At 40.3% G+C, this 12541-nt stretch overlaps 1 protein-coding gene across 1 annotated transcript; it reads right to left on the bottom strand.

Moving 5' to 3' along the window:
* Positions 1 to 4311: 4311 nt before the first annotated feature.
* On the bottom strand, positions 4312 to 12334 carry LOC104535899 (stromelysin-1-like). Its single transcript, XM_010191696.1, is given in 13 exon segments — positions 4312 to 4412; positions 5462 to 5562; positions 6919 to 6992; positions 6994 to 7079; positions 7613 to 7698; positions 7700 to 7741; positions 8544 to 8559; positions 8798 to 8941; positions 9076 to 9237; positions 9771 to 9896; positions 10919 to 11067; positions 11159 to 11400; positions 12227 to 12334. Coding segments are annotated over 13 exon segments (1437 nt in total).
* Between the last annotated feature and the right edge of the window lie 207 nt (positions 12335 to 12541).

Genomic DNA, 12541 nt, shown 5'->3' with positions numbered 1-12541 from the left:
TCCAATCCCTAACGTTCTGTGATTCTGTGGAGGGCAGTCATATTGCTGAAAGGGAGCAAATACATTGATGACCAGACAGATGGCAGTTCAGGGGCTGACAGGGAATCATCCGGAAACGAGGTCTGTGCCTCAGCAGCTTCTAACAATTTTCTTTGGAATACAAATGGCAGCTGAGAGATGCATCTTTGCAGTTCTGAGTTGCCTTCAGTGCTTCTGAACCCACAAATCTGCAGCTTCTGTCACCACGAAAGGGATTTTTTACCCACATTTCCTTAAACCCAAGCCAAGTTTTTACTAGGAACAACTTCCTGCAAACAGAAGCTAAATGGGTTCATTTCAATTTTATTATTTTTTGCTGAGACATGTCTGTTACCTCTGTCTGTTTTATTTAGGTGGTAAACTCTCTGGGGCCTTTCAGTTCTGAGTGCCCAAATCATTGCACAATACCTTTTTGGTTCACTACCACAGCCCTACCTATTATGATCATACGTATGTAATCACACCAAGAACAATTATCAAAGGACATTTGTCCCTTCCAGGTAGGGTGAGAGTGTGAAACCAAGAAAATCTATAAATGGTAAGAAAAAGAACATCTAAACCAAACTGTTTTTTTCCTGGAGTAGATAATGTTGGGTCCTCCATATTGGATCTCCTGGATTTTTGTCTGATGATGCTGTACTGAGTCCTTGGCAAATAAAACATGAGAAGACACATTCAGACATAGGCAAAATGTCCTCCAAGACCAGATGGTGAAAAACACAACAAATTAAACTGTTATAAATAAAACATTGAAGAAAACAAAGTAATTTTTGTGATCGGAATTCTAGAGGAGAAAGAACCACATGATAAGCCTGTGCCTTGTGAAGAAACTTTTGTCTTCACCCAATTTTCCATACAAGCAAGCTAGAAATTTGCTTTTTTTGCTTTTACTGTTATAGCTGAGAGCATGGACTGATTAAGTCTTGCAGTTGTGAGATCACTTTAAAAGCCACACCAGAAACGTGAAGGAAAACCAAAATTAGAAAACAAGAACAGCATGAGGTGACCAATAAGGAACAAATAAACAGCACTGAAGTATTTCCTATGAAATTCAACGGAAACATTCAAGACTTGAACCTGCTTCCCTGACCTTGGCAATATCAGACACTCATTTCCTTTTCTGGAGGTGCTGTAATTAAAACTAATCATTTTGGCTCTAGTTCTGCCTGGTCAGCAAAGTCGTTTTGCCACCTCCACAGTAGGGTGTGCCAACAGTATTTGTCTTGCAAGACTGAGTGTGCCATAATATTGTTTTGACCTTAATAGCATTTAGAGAAAATTTGCTCAGTGTCAAGATCCACACTAGAGTGCCCCGTTCAAGTAGTCCTGCTACTAGAGATGTAAAAAATTCATCAGAAAAGTTTCCATAAAGTGTGCTGAAATATCTCATCGCATTCATACAGTACAATTTTATGTATAAATACAATTGCCTTGTCCTAACAGGACCAGAGGTATTGGGCACAAACTGAAACAGAGGAGGTTTCCTCTAAACATTAGGAAACACTCTTTTACTTTGAGGGTGAATGAGCACTGACACAAGTTGCCCAGTGAAGTGGTGGAGTCTCTTTCTTAGGATATGTGCAAAAGTAGTATCTCCAAAAGCCCTCTAGAGCCTCTCAACCCTGTTTGAGCAGGAAGGTTGGACCAGATGATCTGCAGAGGTCCAAACAACTTCAGTCATTCTAAGATTCCATCATTCATGGAAAGAGGAATCAAATACGAGAAATTTTCTGTTTTATCTTATTTATTATTTTTTAGGGAAGTTGTCTAATGAGGCCGACACAGTGGATACTAGGTGAGAATTTTTATGAGAAAAGGTACCTTCTCAAAGACCTTAGATTTTGCTAGCTGTCCACATGAATACTTATGGGCCCCCGTGGAGCATTACCTAGTGGTGCCTGACTTAAGTAGCAGGGAGATTATTGTCAGCAGTGCTGAACTGGCAGCTGCTGAATGTCTGTCCCCCCCAGGTCCAGAGAGCCATGAGGCTGGCCACAGAGATCATCACAGAGAGCATGAGGCATTTGGACAAATACAAAAATGACTGGCTACTACTCTGGCTGATGAGTACTTCCATCCGCTGGTGAAACATCAACACGGAAATACAAACAGCATGGATGCCCTCAGTAGTAGGACTCAGACATGCAGTCCTCCCAGTAGCTGCCCCTGTACCTCCTATTTCCCCAGTTACGTGTGAGACCCTGCAGCGTGCAGCTGTGCTCCAGCTGCTGGTACTCAGGCCTCTCAACCTACTCACCAGCCAGTCCAGCTTGAAGCTCACCCAAACACATATGGAAAGAGCTCATCTACACATAAGAGGATGTACTGAGAAGACAGGACCAAACGTGCAGGGCATGGCCAAAGAAGCACACTGACCTACAGTCTGTTTACATGCAACCACCTCTGTTCATCCTCTTATCCCTCTATTTTCTGAAACCTGTTTGTCTCCGATCTACCTTGATCCTTCTGTTTCCCTGCCTTTGGTCATTCTCCTCATCACCCTGTAATAAATCTTTGCACATTCCCACAGTCCCCTTCAAACATCCAAATGCTCTTCCCCTGCATACTGATCCCCATTCCCCTGGCAGTAACCCCTCAGCCTTGAGAAGATGAGGATATTCTCCCCTTGATATATGGTGATGGATGTCCCCCAGCCCATGGGGGCTCCTCTGGGACAAATGGAGAGGAGCAGAGACAGGTCAGGGGTGACTGAGATTCCTCACTGTGTTTGTGGAGATGAGCCTTTCATCACATATATATCAATAAATATCTTATAGTATGTTTCATCATATCTAAGTGTGATGTTTTGCGGCCTAAGGGCCACAGAGATGATTAAGGGAGTAGAGCATCTTCCTTTGTGAGGAGCGGTCGAGGGAGCTGAGTCTCTTTAGCTTGGAGAAGAGGAGACTGAGGGGTGACCTCATTAATGTTTATAAACATGTAAAGGGTGAGTGTCAGGAGGAAGGAGCCAGGCTCTTCTCAGTGATAGAGGATGACAGGACAAGGGGCAATGGGTGCAAGCTGGAGCATAGGAGGTTCAGCCTGAACATAAGGAAAAACTTTACTGTGAGGGTGACAGAGCACTGGAACAGGCTGCCCAGAGAGGTTGTGGAGTCTCCTTCACTGGAGATGCTCAAAACCCACCTGGACGCATTCTTGTGTGACCTAGTCTAGGTGATCCTGCTCTGGCAGGGTGGTTGGACTGGATGATCTTTCAAGGTCCTTTCCAAACCCTGCCATTCTGTGATTCTGTGAAGTTTAGCCTTCCGTAAACAGATGTCTAACATAAACTGCTCAACCAAGCTGCTTCTCCAGTCAGTAATGAAAAGGAGAATTTCCATCCCTAGGCACCCACCTCAGGCTGGAAGAGATTGCTTTCTGAAGCTCCTGACTGTCTTTCTGTAATTATGAGTGGTAGCTTAATGCAGAGAAACAACAACAGGCTGCAAACCAAGGCACTGCAGAAGCTGAGATTCCCATGAGAACATTATTAAGAGAATAAATAGCAGCTGGGATTTATACAAAGGCAATCTTTAAAAGACTAAACTAAGTTATTATTAAGTATAAGCTGGACCTTGCACCAGCCTAAAAGAAGGAGTTCAAAACTACACAAAGCACTGTGTGCCTGGGTTATCTCGATCAGAACACTGGTTGAGTGGTATGTGTGGTATGTGGCACGATATCTTGGTCTTGGAACACCTGTCTGTAAAGTATGAGAAATGATAGATGGGAAAGTGCTCTAGTATGTGAACATCCTGATTGGCTGCATAATCGGGTGCTTATCTGTAGCTATAAAGTAGAGGTAGAAACTAAAAACTTCACTTGGTTTCTTGTTTTCAGCTCACCACAGTTTTGATTAGCCTGCTTGTTTAACTTTGAAATATCTAAAACTGGTTGAAAGTCATCCTAGCTCTAGGAACAGAAATGCTCTTCCTCATGGACTCCTGGCTGGTAGAGCTCTGTGTAGGGTGATGTACAGCATTAAGAGTGAAAAGAAGATGGTGGAAAAAATAAAACAAGACACAATTTTGTATCAAAAGTAAAAACTGCATTGTTCTTTGGTAAGCTAGCAGTCTTGATGTTAATTACATACATATATACACATCAGTATGTTAAATACTGTTGTTATTTACAGTAACACAGATTGCTCAGGGGCTGAGGTCTGATAAGTAACACTTAAGTACCTATATATTCCATGTATTTGTAAAAGGAGAAGTGTTTCTAGTGCAATAACACTTCATTCTTTCCAACACCATTACAGATTTCATTTTCTTAACATTGAAAAGAGAAGTTTGTCTTTAGGAGGCGTGTAACTCTCTTCTTATCAGGGTCAAACTCAAATTGCTTTCTTCCATGGAAGAAATAGAAGAAGTCTAGGGGAAAAGAAAACCCAGATGAACTATGATATTGCAGGTATAAAGATTAGTATGCTTTAACAACATTTGGCAAGAGGTCAAAAAAACTTTGGATACTCTTATACTGCCAACAGCATCTGGTCCCAGGTGTAACTTCTACAAAATGGTTCACAGCAGCATGGGGACACCTTCTATAGCAAACCAGCCATGAGCACACTGCATAATATACTTTATTAATCTCATGAGGTGATACTACAAAAAATTTTATCCTGTGTGTTTGTACAGTTTAAAATATCTGCTGTTATGCAATGGCTCTACTGAAACCCTCCAGAAGGGTGTATTTCCAGCCACCTGTGGGTAGGTATTGCTCAGCACGGCAAGGTGTGAGCAGCTTGCTGGGGTGCCGCCAAAGGAGACATCCAGCCTGGGGCAGCTGGCTCCACACTGCCTCCAGGAGTGACGGCTGCAGTTAAGGATCCCCAGCACCACGTGAAAGATTCATTTTGGAGGAAGCTGATAGATTTGCTGGGAAGCAATCAACATGCATGGGGTTTGATGATCAGGAGATGAGGAGCCAGGAGACAGCTGGGAAGCTGTGTCATGTGGTAGTGTGGATGTTCCCTTGAGTCTGTTCCAGAACCTCCCTGTCTCAGTAACATTCCTCTTCATGCAGGAGAAGCTGGTGTCAATCATTATTCTCAAAGAAGTGTCATTTTAGGTCAGAAGGCCAGGCTGTGATAGCTTTGCTCACAGCAGGTAGTCCTTATGTTGTTGAGATGTCATTGTCTTGAGTGGTGCTCTTCATGGTGTGAGGTGCATGTCAGCATGAATACAGATAAATCTATCTGTTTCTTAGAGCTGGACTTTCCAGCTGTGAAGCTGTCATCAAATGTATACCATTACGATTTTTCAAGGGCGTAAAGCATGGGAGTGTTACATGACTATTTCAGAGTCTTGTCTGTCATGGGCTAGAAGCACCATTTAGAAGTGCCTCTCACTGTCCATGCACTCTGTTCAGCTCTATAACCCTAAGCATTTCATGCAGTTTTTATTAAGAAGTTACTCACTTTCATGTTGAAAAACAGCATCGATCTTCCCATTAATTCCTGGAAATGCACCTCTTATCAGTATGGGCTTCCTATCCATGGACTGACGGTTTTTGTCATAACTGAGAAAAATTATAAACAACCTGGTGTCAGTAAAAACTGCAAGCAACTCATGATTAAATCAGTTCATTCTCTTCTACCTATCAACAGATGACTGAATTCATTGAAGATTTTTCAGTATCATTTAGGTAGCATTGAGGCAGACACAACGTGCCACCAATATTTATTAATCTATAAGCAGCACTGGAAGAATTGCTTCTGTCTACATCAGCCCAAGACATGTCTAAGAAAACCTAATAACATCATCATAAATCTGCTAAATATTTTTTCTAAGAGGTACCTGAAGGAGAGGCAAATAATCTTTTCTCATACATAAGTTAGATTTGTAAGAGTATAAAAAGATTGCTTCTATGTTCCCTCTCTGTAAGAAATGTTTATCAAGAAAAATGTTTTTTTCTTGTTATAAGTTATTTTAAGTCATTTTACTTAAGTTACTTATAGCAGGTTGTTAAATTTTTAGCAAAATGCAGTTTACCTATCAGTGCTGGAATAAGGCGGCTTCTGAAAGCATTTTCCTTCTGATACTTTTGCTGAGTAAAAGATTTAATGATCAGACAAATTGCTCAGCTGACATCCTTCAAACTCTAAGAGTTTGAACTAAAATGTGGAAGACAGATCTTTTTGCTTAAACTGCAAGTATGTGACTGAATAGTTACTCCAGGATGATCTCTGTATGTACAATGACATGGGCATTGTGGTGGCAGGAAAGACAGAAATTGTGTCATTCATCTGCAGAAGTTCAGGATATGTACTGCTTCTGTTATAGGAGCATCTCCTTCAGCTGTTAGACATCTATGTCCTGTAGCACAAACCTAAGCAGCAGGAACTGGATTGAAAAGAGGAAATAATAACCATGAACAGCAGATAATTCTTTACAGCTCATGGTATTTATCAGAAACTTTATGAAACTCTCTGTCAGTAACTGGAAAAAGGGTGGGATATTCCTTACCCCACGGAAATGTTTTTTATACAAATAGTGAGGTTCTGAGTGATTTCCTGAGCTGACTTGTGGAGCAGTAGGATGGCTTTTTTCCCGTGGCAGTTAAATGAAAATAAATACATAGATAGATAGATAGATAGATAGATAGATAGATAGAACTGTTAAAGAATTAAATCAATTAAAGGAGAGCTAAAACCACTGTCTCAGCTTTATTTCAAATATTTTTCCATAGCCAGTTGTGACATTGAAAGAGATTACCAAAAGTGTGTGACTAATGAGTCTTAAATCATGACAGGATATTGATCATGTGATTTTATGGTTGTACTTGATAATCTTAAAGGTCTTTTCCAACCAAATGATTCTATGATTCTATGATTATGATTTCTCCTATTTAGGAAAATAGCACAGGAAATATTACCTCCAAAATTTGTCAGCAGTGAAGTAATATGTTTTCCCCTCTCTTTCATTATAAAAAGCAGCATCAATTTTTTTTAACATCCTTTGAAAAGCCCAGAGTGTAGATCTTTTGAGGGTATCCAGGAAGTATGGTATCCCCTCTCACAGCCCAGAACTCATTCTCTATCAAGAAAAATAGATGAAAATATGTCATCAGAACCTTCTTCTGGCAATGACACAATTGTTTTCATGAAAGCTAATCTTCTAATTGAAAAAATGCAAAAATAAAAAAATGGTTACTCAAAAACATTCTACATATTAATTATAGTGTTCAAAAAATTGCAAGAATAGTTCTTTGCACCACATGTTATGAAAACTGAAATTTTAGTCCTCCTTCTACTTAATGTTAGTTTTCCACAAGCTAGGAGTAACCGTGTGTTATAACTTTTCAATTCAAGATATAATTTTCCAGAAAAAAAAGGGAAAATAATTACATTGATTTTGGCAGATAAACTTTTCTCTATTGACATTAAAAATTAAGATACATGTTCCTTATCTTGGATAATATTTTTGTTATCTCTGTGGAACACACCAATTTACTGGACTAAATGAAAGCTTGTGGAATCCTACAGAAAGAGATTGTTTTTTAGTGGAGACACAAACTTTCAAGGCTACCTGGAAAGATGACATAGGAAAATAAAAAGACAACATTTTACCTTTAAAAATGACAGTTTCGTCTTCTTCAGGAATTTCATATGCAGCATCAACACCAGGTGGCAGCCATGGCCAGATCGAAGATATTTAACTCGGCTGTACTGACTGCAGGATGCTTGCGCCAAAAATGCCTTACATAAACATAGAACAGATTTTAAATAAAATCAGACGTTCACACACATTAATGCATGAAACCACATCAACACAACCAGTAGAGGATTTATCTGACTAAACCCAGCCATGTACCCTGAGTTAGTCACCCTAAGCTCCCTGTAATGTCAACGGAAAAAAAGCTATTTCCGTGATGGGATTCCTCCATCTTGATGGAGGCATCTAAAATAGGTCAGATGGACCATTTTGTCAAAACAGTTATCATTTTCCCTTGCACAGAAAGGGAGCCTAGAGAGACCTGGCTCACATGGCTGGTATGGGGTAAGATTTTGGGAATGAAACCCTGAAATGAAACCCGGTTATCATCACCGGGTGAGAGACATGGTCAGTGTGCATGAGGATCTTCTACAAAATAACACTTTACTGGCTTTGTGGACTTCAAACTCTGAGGTCAAAACTTGCTTTAATGTTGATTTTGGAGAGGATCTGAAAGAGTAGAAGCACAGCCACATGAAAAAGAGGGGAGTCAGCTCTTTTAGCCCTTCTCCTGAAGTCTCTGGGCTCAGTTTCTCTGAGTTCAGCACTGAATCAGTTATCCTTTCCTTTCATTATTATATTAAATCACCATTATAGGGAGTCTTCAGGCAGATACTGTGTCAGAACTGGTAGGCTCTCAGCTGTCTCAAAGCAAGGACAGCAATGAAAGTGACAAGTGTCCAACAGCTGGTGGTGACTTCAAAGCTGAAGTCTCCCAGATACCAAACAATTGGGGTTCGTGTAAAAATGATACCCAGCTGTTCTACTTTCTGAAAGCTGACTTACTTGTCTTTAAAGAACACTATTTCTCCATGGAAAGTGGTAACAGCTTCATATATTAAATCACCATTATAGGGAGTCTTCAGGCAGATACTGTGTCAGAACTGGTAGGCTCTCAGCTGTCTCAAAGCAAGGACAGCAATGAAAGTGACAAGTGTCCAACAGCTGGTGGTGACTTCAAAGCTGAAGTCTCCCAGATACCAAACAATTGGGGTTCGTGTAAAAATGATACCCAGCTGTTCTACTTTCTGAAAGCTGACTTACTATTTCTCCATGGAAAGTGGTGACAGCTTCAAAAGTTAAATTGGGGCTACAGGTGTTTGGCAGTGCAGGATCTTTTGACTCAATTGGGTCTTTTATCTCAGCAGAATCCCTTTGGTCATTGTGGGTGTTAGAAGATGGTCCTAAAAGAAGCAGTTGATAAAATAAATTAAAGTGACAACTCATTCAGTTTTATCCAGTACACAAAATTGTCACTGAAAGGTATTCCAAAGTCTTTTGCATTATAAGCACTAGTTGATTAATAAATGTGAATTACCATAGAGGTGCTGAATGCCATTGATGTCATCCTGATGAAGAGGGAATACTGAAGGGTCAAATTTCCTATAAACTGGGTACATCAGAGCATTGGGGTCTTTGGAATGGAAAAGTCCCAGTGAATGGCCAAACTCATGGGCAGCAACATAAAACAGGTTTGTACCTGAAAATAAAAGACAAAACACATAATAGGAGAGTTGGGTCTTTTCATTTGTCCTGAAAATACAAAGGATGTAAGGTAGGTCAGAAGCCTTCAGAACTGCTTGCTTAAGCAAGTGAAGCTGTTAAGGGAAATTCAGTTGGAGATTAAATTCTAGTCAGAAAGAAAAACAATGAAATCATTACAATAGAGTAGAAGGAAATAGTCTGTAGATCCTGCAGAAGTCATTGTGGGAGAAGGTCCCTGGACCAGTGCAGGTCAGCTAACTGTGCAGCGGGAGACAAGCAGGTTGGAGAGGTGGGGAGAAGGGGACTGCCAGGTCCCTTATCTTCCTCCCAAATAAATCTCTACCCAGTCTGTGGCAGAAATTAAGCTGCTGCAGAAGCTTTTTATAGCTGTAGAAACCAGCTGCCCAGTGCTCCTTAAAATCAGCACTATTTTTAAGCACTTCTTAAGGAAGAGAACAGACAGGCTCTGAACCCTTGATTTTACATAGGGCCTGCTTCAGGTAGGGCTTGGAGAACGTAATTCCCTACCTTCTGTGCTTTTGGTCCAAGTTTCCTCCTCATCAAAGTGAGCATCTCCACCAAAGTCCTTGTCAGGTGCATAGGCATAAGCAATGGACCCTCCTGGGCCATCGAAGGGGATGAAGTCGTTGTGACCTGAGGAGGAAGTCCCATACACAACTGACTGGGGTTATGGAGGTAACAGATCTCAGCCATGCACAGACCTCTCTGTTCTACTGATTTTGTAAACTTTCAAATTCTCCTTCCACACAGATTTGCCAAAAGCTGTATTTTTCACGGGGAAAACTTTGGAAAATTTGAACTGATGCATCAGGACTGAAATCTTGGTTTCCTCAAGAAATGAATCAACATTTACATACTGCTGCCATGAGGAAAGTGGAGGACATGGTTTATGTTGCAATAGATTTCCTTTTTTGCTCATAAGGCAAAATTTTCATAAACTCTGTATCAGCAGCCATCACGTGGTTACCTGAACATGACTGGTAATTTAAGTGTTAATGGCAGAAGTAAGATCCTAGGAAGACTGTAAGCCCTTGAATGTAATCTCCAGAAAAGGACCTAAGGACATAGAGGTTACATGTGATGCCTGCACACTCTGCACAGCCCAGAGGAGTATGTATGTTTGGGTAGGAACAGAAGACCAAACTGGAAGAGCGCATGTGTGCATGACTGTCAATGAAAAAGAGAAGGCTGCTGGTAAGTCTACCCTAAGGGCAATGCCAAAAATATAAGTCTTGAGTCTGTCTAAAACTTATTTAGCTAACACAAAACACATGACTAATCTCAGGAGTGTAACTAGAGCTACCCACTCCATAATGCTCTGAGCCTGAGTATATCCCACAAGCCCTAAGTCCCTTATTGTTTGTGCACACTTTGGGCATTATATACTGGGTACAGATCCAGTGAACTACAAGCAGCTCATTACATTTGTTTTCTCTTTCCTTCTCATCATCTACCTCTATATACTCCTCCAAAGATCTTTGAGAATTATAGCCATAGCACTTTCAGTAGGAACTGTGCTTTTCTGTCTGCTTGTTCAACCTGGCACTGAACTTTGGACACGTTACCTATGAAAAGAGGTCATTAGCCTTTTGGGTCAACTGCTCCATATAGGGAGTAACTTGGCAATAACTCATAATGGTTACATGGAGTTTTACCTCTGGCTGCAAAGGAGATCATTATGTCTGCATCACCTCTGTCCTTCTTGATGAATTTCAGTGGGATCACACTGCTCCAAACACTTAAAGCTTTCTTGATTGCTGCATTGACATCTGCTGGACTCAGGTCTGGCGTGTAGTTTAATATCCTTTAAAAAATAAGATAGAAATACAGCTGTGTTTTTACAACTTACGCTGTGTAACACATTGTCTTTACATTAAGAATTCCACTATAAATACCTGTATGTCAGAACTTGTTTTGTCCATTTTGGCTCTCCTGCAAAGGTGGAGAACCCGGCTACATCAGGGAATCCACAGCGATGTTTCTGTACCAGGTTCAAAGTACCAGGATCCAGTTTCCCTGTCACCTCCAGCCCAAAGAATTCCTGCATCTCTTTTATCTTTTGGGTCATTGGAGTATTACTTTTCAACATGAAAGATTCCCCATCTTTCTTAAAGCCATAGTAACTTTCCAGGTACTTCTAATAGAAAAAACAAACACACAAAACCAAACAAAAAACCCCAAACATTTTAGGATAGTCAATGGTGCTTGCTTTTGAAGCTTGTAAAAAATTACACAAACACCACTTCAGACATGTACTTTTGCTTTCTTTCTGTTCCATGGGACCATGGGTAATAGAGTTTGTTAAAACCTCTATGGATATTTTTCTCCTAATGATAGTGTTTTGCATTATATTATTTCTATATATGTTTTGTAGTTTACTCAGAACACATTCAAAATTAGCATATGTCAAAAAGATTGTTTGTTTTCTGGTAATATACCCTCCATTGTGCTGTGCTTTAGGGGTTAGCCAGAGTACTTTAGAGCAGGCAGTGCAGAAGCTGTGTAAAATACATGACTGAATACAAAATTTCAGCAGTAGTATCCCATTTCCCCACATTTTTTGACAGTAATAATTTAGACAAAATAATACCCTTATTTTATGAAGAGTTATGTCTCGTAATACCAGAAGACACATAAAAAACCACATTTCCACTGGAACTACAAATCAAATACAGACTGACTCAGGTGTTTAATTATTTGTAGAATCAACACATAAGTGAATTTATCATCAGTTTTAATTGTTCCCTACAAAAAAATTAAACAAGAATGAGTCAGGGATAAATAAGCATTTGTCATCACGGTACAGAATGCAGTCCCCTCTATTTTGAGAAATACTCAACCACGTTATTAATTCTACTGGAATTTGCCGAACTCTCTCCTCAGCTGCTATGTACTAGTTCCAGAGGCTGCTATGGAGGCTATTGCTATTGCTAAAGGTCTTCCCATAGGTCTAGCTTCCTCACCTGGGCAAGCTGCGTGCCTTCTTCTTTTTTCTGCCTTGCATCTGCAGGAAAAGCACAAGAAAGTGCTGCACATGATAACAGGAGAAATGGAATGTTCTTTATTCTCATTTTCATTTGCCTCTAGATAAGTATTCTTTGTAGTCTGTCACACACTTGCTTCACCTTTCTGTAGTACGTTTGCTTTATAAAGCTTTCCAATCCCTGATTCACTGGTTCTCACAATTTATAGTTAGCAACAGAACAGATACGTAACAATGCTTTTATCATAAAAAAGATTTGTCCTGTCTTTCATCTGGTTCCACCCTTGTGCGGGTT

The sequence above is a fragment of the Mesitornis unicolor genome, unplaced genomic scaffold (genome assembly GCF_000695765.1).
Source record: "Mesitornis unicolor isolate BGI_N332 unplaced genomic scaffold, ASM69576v1 scaffold2029, whole genome shotgun sequence".
Lineage (NCBI taxonomy): Eukaryota > Metazoa > Chordata > Aves > Mesitornithiformes > Mesitornithidae > Mesitornis > Mesitornis unicolor.
This window is presented reverse-complemented; position numbering and strand designations above follow the sequence as displayed.